Source organism: Rana temporaria, chromosome 7, assembly GCF_905171775.1.
Source record: "Rana temporaria chromosome 7, aRanTem1.1, whole genome shotgun sequence".
Lineage (NCBI taxonomy): Eukaryota > Metazoa > Chordata > Amphibia > Anura > Ranidae > Rana > Rana temporaria.
In genome coordinates, this window is record NC_053495.1 from 171,217,887 (window position 1) to 171,233,148 (window position 15,262).

The 15,262-nt window shown below is 43.0% G+C and overlaps 1 protein-coding gene across 1 annotated transcript in view; it reads left to right on the top strand.

Moving 5' to 3' along the window:
* Positions 1–15,262, top strand: part of PODN (podocan) — a 55,279-nt gene that overhangs the window by 16,072 nt on the left and 23,945 nt on the right. The window contains exons 3-4 of the mRNA XM_040360456.1: positions 1,896–1,989; positions 3,974–4,038. Of these exons, the coding sequence (XP_040216390.1) occupies positions 1,896–1,989; positions 3,974–4,038 (159 nt within the window). The remainder of the gene's footprint in view (positions 1–1,895; positions 1,990–3,973; positions 4,039–15,262) is intronic.

Here is a 15,262-nt window from a genome sequence, read left to right on the forward strand (position 1 = left end):
GTAAACAAAAAAGAGAAAACAGTTGCTCTAAAAAAAGCAATTGATGGTCGGACTTTAAAGGCAAGGCGGAAGTATATAAAAAATATAAATTTATTACAAATAGATTAAACAAACAACAATAGAGATAATAGAAAACCAATTAAATTAATAAATAAATATGGACAATATCCTCTGCACATCGTCTGACGTGTGTGTGTGTGTGTGTGTGTGCCTTCCTTTCTATTGCTCAAACCTTTAATAAAGCTCCAGACATTTCTCTCTAATTTTGAAGCTTGGGCTCTTCTTTTACCACTTGAGATCCGCGCTATGGTCGAAAGACGTCCACAGCGCGGCTCTCAAGTGCCGGGTGGACGTCCATGGACGTCCTGCTGTTGTTGTTCCCTGTGCGCGCCCCTGGGGGCGCGCAGCGGGGAAACAATGTGCCCGGCGCATCGCTCGGGAGCCGATGCGAGTGCCTGGCGGCCGCGATGTCCGCCAGACACTCGCGATCGTCGGTAACACAGCAGGACGTGGAGCTCTGTGTGTAAACACAGAGCTCCACGTGCTGTGAGGGAGAGAGGAGACCGATTTGTGTCTCTTGTACATAGGGACATAGATCGGTCACCTCCCCCAGTCAGTCCCCTCCCCCCACACAGTAAGAACACAATGAGGGAATACATTTAACCCCTTCCTCACCCCCTAGTGTTAACCCCTTCACTGCCAGTCACATTTATACAGTAATTAGTGCATTTTATAGCACTGATCGCTGTATAAATGTGAATGATCCCCCATTTTGTAGGCGCTATAACTTTTGCGCAAACCAGTCGCTTATTGCGATTTTTTTTTTTTTTTTTACAAAAATACGTCGAAAAATACGTATCGGCCTTAACTGAGAAAAAAAATAGTTTAAAAAAAAATGGGATATTTATTATAGCAACAAGTAAAAAATATATATATATTTTTAAATTGTCGCTCTTTTTTGGTTTATAGCGCAAAAAATAAAAACCGCAGAGGTGATCAAATACCACCAAGCTCTATTTGTGGGGAAAAAAAGACGTCAATTTTGTTTGGGAGCCACGTCGCACGACCGCGCAATTGTCAGTTAAAGCGACGCAGTGCCGGAAGCTGAAATTTCGCCTGGGCACGAAGGGGGTTTATGTGCCCAGTAAGCAAGTGGTTAAATAGACCTTGTCCCCACCTTAAAAATTGCAATTAAAAACACAGGAAAACCAAGTACCGGTATATTAAATGCTTACTTGCAGTATTTATCCCTTAAATTGTTATTTTTTTTTTTCAAGCAATGTGCTTTTGAACTGCCTAGAAAATTCCCTAGCACAGCCTCCTCCTTTTTGCACGTCATAGCCCTTTCCCCTTATGGAATTGTTAAGTACTTTCTATGCTGACCCAGCTCCTCTGCCCCTCCCTTCACTTCCCTATGTAAATTTGTATGCTGCTGCTGGGGAGGAACAAAGGAAAATACTGAAGCTAGCCTACACCCCAGGTACCCTCTTAAACACCGTAATAAAAGAGAATTATTTTACTATACAGTGTAAATTGAGAGACAACGGCAAGCCTGCTGGGGCTGCTGAGATCCAGTCCAAGATATTGGCGCCTAGCAGCAGTTTTAGGGATTTTAGTATATTATTTGTTATCATGTTGTGATAATTTTATATATATTGTCTGTTAATATATATATTGTCTGTTATATTGTCTGTTAATGAGAGTCAACATATCTTCACTCTTTTTTTATATCTTTCTATTAATAAAATATTTAATATTTTTTATTAAATTGTTGTCATATTTGTGGCACCATAAAAATCTCCTAATACATTTTAAATTATTCTCATGTTTGTATGTTTGCACTCTCCCTGCACTCCTATGCTTTGTGCTGACTTTCTTTCTTGTAAGTTATATAGAATAACCAAATAGAAGAGATTCCTCCTGAGGATCTGAGCAGACTTTACAAATTAGAGACCCTCAACTTGCAGAACAATCGCCTGACTTCTAGAGGTAAGAACAGTAAAAAAATTAACCACTTAAGCCCCGGACCATTTTGCTGGTCAAAGACCAGGCCACTTTTGGCGATTCGGCACTGCTTTGCTTTAACTGACAATTGCGCGGTCGTGCGACATGGCTCCCAAACAAAATAGTTTTTCTTTTTTTTTTCCACAAATAGAGCTTGATTTTTTTTTTGAGCGTTTTTTTGAGCGGTTTTTTTTTTTTGCGCTATAAACAAAAATAAAGCGACAATTTTGAAAAAAAATCAATATTTTTTACTTTTTGCTATAATAAATATCCCCAAAAAATTGATAAAAAAATGTTTTCCTCAGTTTAGGCCGATACGTATTCTTCTACTTATTTTTGGTAAAAAAAAAAAAATCACAAAAAGCGTATATTGATTGGTTTGCGCAAAAGTTATAGCGTCTACAAAATAGGGAATAGAATTATGGCATTTTTATTATTATTATTTTATTTTTTTACTAGTAATGGCAGCAATCTGTGATTTTTATTGTGACTGCGACTTTATGGCAGACACATCGAACATTTTTGACACATTTTTGGGACCATTGTCATTTTTACAGCGATCAGTGCTATAAAGATGCACTGATTACTGTGAAAATGACACTGGCAGTGAAGGGGTTAACCACTAGGTGGCACTGAAGGGGTTAAGTGTGCCTAGGGATGTGTTCTAACTGTAGGGGGGATGGGGTACAGTGATCACAGCTTCCGATTACAGGAAGCTGTGTACACTGTCCTGTCACTAGGAAGACTGGGGAAATGCTTGTTTACATAAGCATTTCCCCGTTCTTCCTCACCGTGACACGATCGCGGGTATGTCTGCGGACATCGAGTCCGTGAGACCCGTGGTTGGAGTCACGGAGCTCCCGGCAGGCGCGCGCATCCACAATGCCACTTCTTAAAGGGGACATATTTATACGTCTTTCAGCTTGTCCGTGCCATGCTCTCGACGTATATAGTCGTTCGCTGGTTGGCAAGCAGTTAAATTAGCGCACATTATTGTCACCACTGTCTAGGAACAGTTACTATACATGTGAGGTTATCAAGTACCTAGCCTACAGCAGATCAGTAAAGTTATGAAAAAGATACAGTAAAGATATTTGACAGGGATGGTTATATCCAAATAAAGCTAAACTCATCAGGGCAGATCCACAGAACAATTACGCCGGCATATCTATTGATACGCTGCGTAATTTCAAATTTTGCGCGTCGGTTCTTTGTTTTGTATCTACAAAACAAGATACGACGGCATCTCGGATGGATCCGACAGGCGTACATCTTAGTACGCCGTCTGATCGTAGATGCATTATTTCCGCCGGCCGATAGGTGGCGTTTCCGTCGAATTCCGAGTATGCAAATTAGCTAGTTACTGGGATCCATGAACGTACGTCCGGCCGGCGAATTTTTTTACGTCGTTTGCATTCGGCTTTTTCCGGTGTATAGTTAAAGCTACTGTTATGAGGCGTACTCAATGTTATGTATGGATACCGATGGATACCTAACTGATAGAAAAAAAGCGATCGTTTGTAGGCACGTCCATCGGTTAAAAATCCACGCATGCTCAGAATTAAGTCGACGCATGCTTGGGAGGATTGGACTTCATTTTTTTCAGCACGTCGTTGTGTTTTACGTCACCGCGTTCTGATACGATCGTTTTTTTAACCGATGGTGTGTAGGCACGACTGACCATCAGTCAGCTTCATCGGATAACCAATGAAAACGGTCCATCAGACCGTTTTCATCGGATAGACAGATCGTGTGTACAGGGCTTTAGTCAATGATTTAGGAAATATTGAAGCCATAAAATTAGCATGGCTGCCAGGCAACTAATATTTCCACTTGCAAGAGTTCAGCAACAGCAGCAGACTTTTAGCACTGGTTTCCCTTAAGACACTATATCATGAGTTCATGGAGTATAAATCACATTTAAATGGCTATCATTCTAATAATTACATTTCCTTTTTCTTTACCTAAGGAATTCCTGATGACCTTTTTGAACAGCTGGAAAATCTCAGTTATCTCTACTTGGCCAACAATAAGGTATTAAAAGTTCTCAAATGAAAAAAAATTGTTAATATGAAATCTATTTTTCCTATGAAAATCACAAGGTATAATGGCTTTTTTACCTGTTTCAACGATAAACAGTCAGACAAAAGGTAGTGGTCTTAAAAGCCCACTCAGGTCAAAACTTTGCTGCTGTTGGGTTCTGTTTTAAAAGTTATCAGAAAGGCCGTACGGCCATTTAAGGGCCCTTTTCAAAGAATTGGTCTGACATAAAACTAGAAATTGAGGCCATGTAACAAAAAGTACCCAATAACAACAAACCGGTTACCATAATGGATCAGCAGCACTCCAATGCTGCCAATGCTGCAGTATCTGACTCCCAAGTTTCGCCAAAAAAGTGGTCAAATAGCGCTTTTCCTAAAAGGGATCTTGCTCCTTTAAACTCTTGTTGAGCTTAGATCACAATGCTCACAATTCAGATTGGCCACAGGAAGAAATAGAAAATGCCTACATTACATAAAATCTTTTTTAAGTCAGTGACGGTTAGTGCTGTTCCTACACATTTCGTCATATGACATTTTCAGGTAGCGGTACAGGCACCGTTCATTCCACTACACTTATACCATCTTTAACCCTTTCTTATCCTTATGTTATTTTTATCAAGGCATTTTAAAGAAGTACATGACGAGGATCCCAGTGGGCTAGGTTTTCACAGATAAGATAAAGTCGTGAAACACTGAAGGGGTATAGATATGAAAAAAGTGCCTCAAACTAAATGGATACACAAACTAAGGCCCAGATTCACGTAGAATCGCGGCGGTGTAATGTAGATACGTTACACCGCCGCAAGTTTTCATCGCAAGTGCCTGATTCTCAAAGCACTTGCATGAAAACTTACACTGGCGGCCTCCGGCGTAAGCCCGCGTAATTCAAAGGGGCGTGTGCCATTTAAATTAGGCGCGCTCCCGCACTGGACCTACTGCGCCGTGCTTTGCGTGAAGTGACGTAATTTTTTCGAACGGCGACGTGCGTAGCGTACTTTCGTATTCCCGGACGTCTTACGCAAGGACCAAAAATGTTCACATTTCGACGCGGGAACAACGGCCATACTTTATACAGCACATACGTGTGCTGTGTAAAGTTAGGGCATCGCAAAAATGACAACCAACTTTGCGACGGGAAACTAGACGTGGATAGCCATAACTACTAATTTGCATACCCGACGCTTGTTTACGACGCAAACTCCCCCCAGCGGCGGCTGAGGTATTGCATCCTAAGATCCAACAGTGTAAAACAATTACACCTGTCGGATCTTAGGGCTATCTATGCGTAACTGATTCTATGAATCAGTCGCATAGTTAGGAAGACCCTAAAACAGAGATACGACGGCGTATCAGGAGATACGCCGTCGTATTTCTTTTGTGAATCTGGGCCTATGTGCTTTGGTCCCAAATGGATTAAATATTGACATTGATTTAAATTGTTTTATTTCAAATTTGTAATAGTTTTATTATATGGTTTTAAGAAAGCTATTAGGATATTGTTGTAAGTATAGTTAATAATAGAGTAGGGTCTAAGTAGGAGAGAAGTAGATGAGAAATACAAGCTGGATAAGGAAGTAAAAAAGAGAAAAGGTGCAACGTTTGAAAATGTTGAGCTGTTTTGGATTTCAGACAAATGTATTGTTTGGTATTGAGGCCAAATAATAAATTTTTAGTCTCATCTGACCACAATACCTTTTTCAGTGTGGCCTCAAAATCTTCAAGGTGTGTTTAAGGTGGTCAGATCAGACTAAAACGTAATTATTTGGCCTCAACACCCAATGATATATCTACAATAGACACGTGAATGAAGAGCTATAGATCTTGCTGCTTATCAGTTCAATATCAACAAAGTGCACCAGGCAAAAGACTCTCCCTATTGCACAGGAAAGGCACTGCATGTTTCTATGCAATGGACATGCAATCCGGGTGCAGTGTGATATCAGCCCATTCCTTTGAATGAGTTGAAATTTCGGCAGACCACACCAAAAGTGGTACATGCACTACTTTAAAAACGTGCAGGTACCAGACAGGGGCGGACTGACAACTCATGGGGCCCCCGGGCAATAGAAGATTATGGGGCCCCTGGGCTTACAGATGGCCACCACGCCAGGAGGCAGTGCAGAGGTGGGGCAACTAAAATCTTGGGATTTTCACATGAAAAGCATGTCGGTTTCGGACATATCAGGGACAGATCTAAAAAAAACATAGATTTTTGACATACTGTCCCTGGTTTTACTGAGCCTGACAACCCTGATGGGGCCCCCTAGTGGCATGGGGCCCTCGGGCAGTGCCCGAGTGACTCAATGGTCAGTCCGCCCCTGGTACCAGATCATATGGTAATACTGTACCATGCGATCCAGTACAGGCAAATGCACAGTGTTTGCCACTTTAATTTTGAGTGTCATTAGGTTAACATTGAAACCCGCTGCAGACCGCAACTGCAGGGCATTTTAAATGTGGTGCGGGAAATATGCGTTCTGGTGTGGACTGGCTCTAAGCCCAATGTGGGTGAATAATGTCACAGGGACATGGCTGATGGGCAGGGATTTGAGTTGAAGCCTGTTCTTCTTTATCTTACAATAGAGTTGAATATAGTGTGCATGTTCCAAAAAAAAGTCAGCATTCTTACAAATTGAAAGGTCAAATAATAGAACAGGTTCATAAACAGTGCAATAAGCGCAAAAGTTTATATGTACTAAAGCCTTTTGAGTCCAAGCACAGCTGGTGGTGTAACTATAGTCATAGCAGTCCAAGAGGCTGCTATTGGACCTGAAGGTTGGGAAAGGGACGACCCACGAAAGAGCATTTTTGATGTCACCATTCCAGAAGAGCTGACATTGGAAACACAGTATCATGCTTTGGTGCCATAATGTTGCTAGTCGCAGGCAGGGCTGTCTTAATGAGAGGGCACACCTGGGCACTGCCCAGGCGCCCCAGCTGCATGAGGGGCCCCTGCACTTTCCCCAAAGCAGCTGGTCTTTGAGCCCACGCTGCCCCAAAATTGGGGGGCCCATGATGGCACTGAGAGTGATAGATACACAGGGGAGGCAGTGTGCCTCCTACCTACTTGATGTCTGTTTACCTGCACCGTCATCATTGTAGGGGCCCCAGAGCATTACTTTGTCCAGGGGCCCATGATGCTATTAAGACGGCCCTGGTCGCAGGCCTCCTTTGCATCTCCTCTATCAGTGAGTAGATTTGTTGCCTTTAGAGCTTTTGGACACCCTGGCCATAACTTTGATATTAACCCTGTAGGCCTAAAACAGTATTCCCTGGGATAAAAAAAATCCCAGAATGTCTTCTCAGTTAGAAAGAAATGATATTTGAGGTCTGTAATCCTGAAAAAAGTCGTATTCTCCATCCAAGTTTGTACATCAATGTGTGTGCATGTTACCCATGTGGCATCCTGTAACTGATTACAATGAGCAGCTGTATGCAGTGGAAAAGGGTTCAAAAAGCTGTTGCACCGCATACACTGGATACAGTATATTTACACTAGTGACCCAACTGACATGGTAAGGTGTCACAGAGAGGGGTTGCTCAGGGACCCTATTACCATTTTGCTATAGGGCCCCGTGAATTGCAGTCACTGGGGCACTGGACAGAGAGGAGGGGACAAGAGCGACGGCGGGGGACCTGAGAAGAGGAGGTTCAGAGTCGCTCTCTGCAATTCCATTGCACAGAGGCTGAGCAGGTAGGTATAGAGATGTTTGTTATTTTTATGTTTACAACCCCTCCTTCCTGCCAGTGTTATTAGTACAATGTCAGTGCATATTTTAAGCACTGATCACTGTAATAATGTCACTGGTTCCCAAAGAAAGTGTCAAAAATGTCAATTAGGTGTCCGATCTGTCCGCCGCAATGTCGCAGTCCTGCTAAAAATCCCAGCTCTATTTTGTAACTTTTGCATAACCCAATCAATATACGCTTATTGTTTTTACCAAAAATATGTAACAGAATACAAATTTGTCTAAATTGATGAAGAAATTCGATTTTTAGAATTTTAAAATTTGTTTTATAGCAGAAATTAGCAGAGGTGATCAAATACCACCAAAAGAAAGTTCTATTTGTGGGGAGAAAAAAAGACATCAATTTTATTTGGGTACATCGTCGCACAACCGCGCAATTGTCAGATAAAATAACACAGTGCCGTATCACAAAAAATGGCCTGGTCATTAAGGGGATAAATCCTTCCGGGGCTGAAGTATTTAAAGTGGAGTTTCCATCCCAAAAATGTTTTTCATTATTGTGGTCATTAGACCTAAAAAAGAAAAAAATATGTTTTTTACTCATCTGGAAATGCCTGTTGCAATGCGGTCCCACGAAATATGCCTTTGGAATCACCTAGGATTCTGACATCATCTCCCTCTAATGCTCCTGGGAAATGTGTGTCATCATTTCCCAGGATGCAGTGCGCTACCCAATTATCACTCCCCATCCAAGACTTCCAGGAAGTAAGTGCCTGTAGGCTTCACAATGCCCACAAGCAAAATGACAACGGTGTGGACAGTTTATAAACTATGGCCCAGATTCACGTAGGAGATACGACAGCGTATCTCCAGATACGCCATCGTATCTTGGCGCCTGATTCAAAGAATCAGATATGCCAGAATTTGTATAAGATACGACCAGCGTAAGTCTCCTACGCCGTTGTATCTTAACTGCATATTTACGCTGGCCGCTAGGGGCGTGCACGCTGATTTACGCCTAGAAATATGTAAATCAGCTAGATACGCATATTCACGAACGTACACCCAGCCGTCGCAGTACAGATACACCGTTTACATAAAGATTTTTCCGGCGTAAAGTTACCCCTGCTCTATGAGGCGTAGCAATGTTAGGTATGGACGTCGGAACAGCGTAGAATTTTTCACGTTTTACGTTGTTTGCGTAAGTCGTTCGCGAATAGGGCTGGGCGTCATTTACGTTCACGTCGAAAGCAATGGCTTCTTGCGGGTTAATTTGGAGCATGCGCACTGGGATACTTTCACGGACGGCGCATGTGCCGTTCGTAAAAAGCGTCATTTATGTGGGGTCACAATAAATACATAACACACGCCCACATCTTCCACATTTGAATTAGGTGGGCTTACGCCGGCCTATTTACGCTACGCCGCCGCAGCTTTGGTTTGTGAATACTGCACTTGCCTGTCAAAATTGCGGAGGCGTAACGTAAATAGGATACGTTACGCCCGCACAAAGATGCGCTCTTCTACGTAAATCCGGGCCTATCTTTTTTGAATAACTATGCGGAGCGGCGGCGGATTGTAAAATAGTAAGTGACCGGATTGATATTATAAAAAAGCATGATGAAAGGACATACATTTAAAAAATGCTAATTGTGGTTGGAACCCCGCTTTAAGGCCCCGTACACACGATAGAATCCATCCGCTGAAAAATCCCAGCAAATGGGTTTCAGCGGATAGATCCTATGGTGTGTACACTCCAGCGGATTTGTTTCCGCGGATATATCTCCCCTGGGATGGATTCCAGCAGATCGGATATTTGCTGACATGCCAAACAAATCCATCTGCTGGAATCCATCCCAACGGATGGATCCGCTGGTCTGTATAGATTTACCGGATCCATCCGTCCGAAGGGATCCCCCGCATGCGTCGTAATGATTCGAGGCATGCGTGGAATTCCTTATATGACAGCGTCGCGCACGTCGCCGCGTCATAATCGCGGCGACGGCGCGACACGTCATCGCCAGAGGATTTCGGCGCGGATTTCAATGCGATGGTGAGTACACTCCATCGCATTAAAATCTGCTGAAATCCTCGAGAGGATTTATCCGCGGAAACGGTCCGCTGGACCGTATCCGCGGATAAATCCTCCCGTGTGTATGGGGCCTAAGGTGTAAATATTTTATACAGGTTGAGTGGGGAGGAATGGTGAGGATTATCCTGTGTGGTAGAAATGGGATTGTCTTATTTGGGGGGGGTTATGTTTGAGTCTGTGTTCTTTATTTATATGTATTTTATATCATTGATGTATTTGTATTGGAAAACTGTACATAACGATTATAACAAAAGAAAGCGCTACACAATTTCAAAGAGCAAAATACCTGAAGATCTGACAAATATAGGGCCAGATTCAGGTAGAAGTGCGGCGGCGTAACGTATCGTAGATACGTTACACCGCCGCAAGTTTTCATCGCAAGTGCCTGATTGTACTTGCGATGAAAACTACGCCGTAATTTAAATGGGCGTGTGCATTTAAATTAGGCGCGCTCCCGCGCTGGACCTACTGCGCATGCTCCGTTTTGGAATTCCCGCCATGCTTTGCGCGCAGTGGCGTAATTTTTTCGAACGCCGACACGCGTAGCGTAATTCCGTATTCCCGTACGGCTTACGCAAACAACGTTAATTTTTAAATTTTGACGCGGGAAAGACGGCCATACTTTATACAGCAATACGATTGCTGTGTAAAGTTAGGGCAGGTCAAATAACGACTAAAATTGCGACGGGAAACTTGACTACGGACGACGTAGCGAACGCGAAAATCCGTCGTGGATCCGCCGTAACTGCTAATTTGCATACCCGACGCTGGAATACGATGCGAACTCCACCCAGCGGCGGCCGCGGTATTGCATCGTAAGATCCGACAGTGTAAAACAATTACACCTGTCGGATCTTAGGGCTAGCTATGCGTAACTGATTCTATGAATCAGTCGCATAGTTAGAAACAGAGATACGACGGCGTATCAGGAGATACGCCGTCGTATCCCTTTTGTGAATCTGGCCCATAGTGCCCACACATGCCTGATTTTCCTGAACCGAGACCCCATGTAGTGTGCTGGTCCTAAATGGAAGAAAACCATCACAATTTATTTTTAAAATGCGTTAGTTGGGATAAAAGAGGTACGCGTTTTCCAGATTGGCAGTACATTCACATGGCAGCCGTTTTAATACATTCCCTTTGACTGAAGTTTTTGAGACCAGAAGAAGTGTGAACCCGAGCAAGCCCCGCTAGTGGACATTTCTAGCAAGAAAAAGCACTGGGCGCATTTCCATGTGAACTGGCTGGGTTTACAGCTTGGCAATGTTAACTTGAATTAGCAAGCTTTAGCCCTCTTAAAATTTGCTGTTACAACCCAGACCTGGCACTGTACATGTTCTTGGAAGGAAAATGGAAACAATGAGCATGCATGTAAAATGACAGCCCAAAAAACATTATTAGTTTTGGAACAGTTGTGCTATGTGTTATAATAGAAAAGCTGACTGGCTAACCTACTTGTTACACATGTTGCACTTACATCAGTATAGCCTGAATGTCTCAGCACACAGTGTGGTGTTTGGTGAAAACGCTGAAGCCCAAAGTCAGTAAAACCTTTTTTTAAATCACAGATGGTGTGACGGTATAGAAACCTGCACTGCAAGGGTTTATTTCTGAAATTAAAATTATATGTATACTCCTGTACTACCCACCCGCCGCAAAAACTATTATAGATTAATAGGAAAATCAGATGCTGCTGCATAAAAAGAGAAAAAAACAACAAAAGCAAAACAAACCAATGTATTGTCTATGTATAAAGTGAATAAAGTACAAACATGCCACTATTTCTTGAATGATATAATTACCTACACATAAATAAATAATAAAACTTTTCTGAAGTCACATGACTCGTGACGTAACGCGTAGGGCAGAGCCCGGGTGATGTCAAGTGCGAAACTGTAAGTGAGGTTCAGAGTTCATTTATGCTATAGTGAATGTTTTTGAGATTTGTAAAAGCAAGTTTAACCACTTGCTTACTGGGCACATATACCCCCTTCCTGCCCAGGCGAAATTTCAGCTTTCAGCACTGCGTCGCTTTAAATTAAAATTGCGCGGTCGTGCGACGTGCCTCCCAAACAAACTTGACGTCCTTTTTTTCCCACAAATAGAGCTTTCTTTTGGTGGTATTTGATCACCTCTGCGGTTTTTATTTTTTGCAATATAAACAAAAAAAGAGCGACAATTTTAAATAAAAAACACAATTTGTTTTTTAAAAAACATTTTTTTTTCTGAGTTTTGGCCGATATGTATTCTACATATTTTTGGTAAAAAAAAAAAATCGCAATAAGCGTATAGTGTTTGGTTTGTGCACAAGTTATAGTGGCTACAAATAGGGGATAGAATTCTGACATTTTTTTATTTTTATTTTTTTACTAGACTGCTCTGTCATTGCCGATCGCGGGTACCTAGCGGACATCGTGGCCGCCAGGCACGCGCATCGGCATCTCGAGGAGGCGCCGGAGAACACGAAGACGTCAAAAGACGGCGGCCGGGATTTATAGAGCCACCTTGCCGTCGTCATTTGGCTATGGCCCGGGGCTCAAGTAGTTAAAGCTGACAGGCTTCTTTAAAGTTGAATTCCAGGAATTCAGCCACTTTGTAAAAAGAGAAGGCACACTTTGAGTTCCGACAATTTTTTTTTTTTAAAGTCAGCAGCTTCAAATACTGCAGCTGCTGACTTTTAATATTAGGATACTTACCTGTCCATGGTGCCCGCGATGTCCTCACCCAAAGCCGATCTGTCCCTTGGCTCCCGGGTGCAGGCACCGGCATCTTCACGAGAATCAGGAAGTAAAGCCTTGCAGCTTCACAGCCTGGTTCCCTACTGCACATGCGTGAGTAGCTCTGCGTGTCCTCACTGGTCCCTGCTGTCTTCTGGGACCGGTGTGTCTCCCAGAAGACAGCGAGAGGGGACAGGGGAGGGGTCGGACATGGCGTAGATAGCCACGGAATGTGCAGCGATCTATCGCTGGAAGTGGGAGCAAATATCTGTATTAGACAGGTATCCGCTCTCCTCTCCCCCCTGAAAGGTGCCAAATGTGACACCAGAGGGGGGGGAGAAACCGGAAAAGCGGAAGTTCCATTTTTGAGTGAAACTCCACTTTAAGTCCAAGATGCTGCATGACATCTCCTGGACTTCTTTCTATCATTTACATTTGACGGGTTTATTGCTTTGCCAAAGAGGCAATCCATGATACGGGAGGAGAGAAACATCTAGAGCAGCTATGCACCCCTGTTGCCCATTCATAGAAGCCTTTGTACTTTGTGAATGTGTATTTTGTGTTGTTTAGAAACTGCAGCAACTCTCCTGTTCAAGTGGCAGAGGTCAGAAAGATCATAGTCGGTATTCAGGAACTACATCAATAGCTCTTCTGGGAGTACTATAAAGCTGCCATTTATAAGTAATAGCGCTAAGCCCAGGAGGTGTTATGCATAGCATGCCTTCATTTTTTACAACGGAGCTGAATTCCTGGAATGCAGCTTTAAGGCATGCAGTAAACTTGCCACCCTCTGAAAAGTGATCTGTGGTGAATTGCGTTTAAAAGGCCTGTATTGCAGATTTTGATAGACTTTCAGAAGGTGCTGCAGTCACCTCCTTATGCATGTTTTTGTAAAAAAAAATTCTCACGTTTTCATGTTGCCGAATGTCAGTTTTGCTTTGCGGGACTGCGCCGCAACTGCGAGCCAAGCATTTGGTTGCGGTTTAGGCGGTGCCACCTGTCAAACTCTGCAGCCCAAGTAAAATATTCCATAGCCACGAAGCAAAACTTCAAACCCATGGCATGCTGTATGCTGTAGTGGCATGCCCAGTTGAGCGGCAATGTTTGAATTCGGGTGGGCGGCGGGGAGGGGGTTATAAAACCATTGCTCATTTGCCTGTCTGAAAGAGCGCATACACTGTCACTGGGGACGGGAATAAGAGGCAATGTCTCCAACAAAGACAATAAAACATTCTCTAGTAGCGGTCTCATTCGTACGTAAGGATTTCATAATATCTAGCATATAATGCCCCGTACACACGACCATTTTTCATGACGAGAAAACTGTAATTTTTTAGATTGGTCGTGAAAACAGGTCGTGTGTATGCTCCATAGCAATTTTCTCAACGAGAAACTGCCCGCAAAAATATTAGAACCTGCTCTATTTTTTCTCGTCGTTTTTCCCGCCGTTTTTTTTCTCGTCGCGAAAACCGCTCGTGTGTATGCTTTTCCGAGGGGGAAAAAAAATGAGCTGCTCAGTAATTAGCAAAAGCGGCTCAAAAGGTGGCGCCATTCGAATGGAACTTCCCCTTTATAGTGCCGTTGTACGTGTTGTACGTCACCGTGCTTTGCTCGAACGTTTTTTTTTCATGAACGTGTGTATGCAAGGCAGGCTTGAGAGGAATCACGACGAACCATTGTTTTTTTGCATGACAGGAAAAACGGTCGTGTGTACGCGGCATAAGGGTGCTTATCAATATTACAAACCGCTGTTTGAAGAAAAAATTTCCAGAAGTGCCCGGATGAATGTTTTTCACCCCCAAATGTTGGGGTAGCCAAAATCACTTGATTGTAGGTCCCTATAACATTATTTATTTTGTTTTTTAACCGCTTCCCGACCACCGCATGTAGATTTACGTCGGCAGAATGGCACGTACAGGCACATTGGCGTACCTGTTCGTCCCTGCCTTTCCGCGGGTCGGGGGTCCGATCTGGACCCCCCCCCCCCCGCTACATGCGTCGGTCGGATTCCCTCGGGGAGCGATCCGGGACGACAACGCGGCTATTCGTTTATAGCCGCTCTGTCGCGATCGCTCCCCGCAGCTGAAGAACGGGGAGAGCCGTGTGTAAACACGGCTTCCCCGTGATTCACTGTGGCGGCGTATCGATCGAGTGATCCCTTTTATAGGGAGACTCGATCGATGATGTCAGTCCTACAGCCACACCCCCCTACAGTTGTAAACACACACTAAGTGAACACTAACTCCTACAGCGCCCCCTGTGGTTAACTCCCAAACTGCAACTGTCATTTTCACAATAAACAATGCAATTTAAATTCATTTTTTGCTGTGAAAATGACAATTGTCCCAAAAATGTGTCAAAATTGCCTGAAGTGTCCGCCATAATGTCTCAGTCATGAAAAAAAACGATGATCGCCGCCATTAGTAGTAAAAAAAATAAATAATAAAAATGCAATAAAACTATCCCCTATTTTCTAAACGCTATAAATTTTGCGCAAACCAACCGATAAACGATTATTGCTTTTTTTTTTACCAAAAATAGGTAGAAGAATACGTATCGGCCTAAACTGAGGAAAAAAAATGTATATATGTTTTTGGGGGATATTTATTATAGCAAAAAGTAAAAAATATTGCATTTTTTTCAAAATTGTCGCTCTATTTTTGTTTATAGAGCAAAAAATATAAACCGCAGAGGTGATCAAATACCACCAAAAGAAAG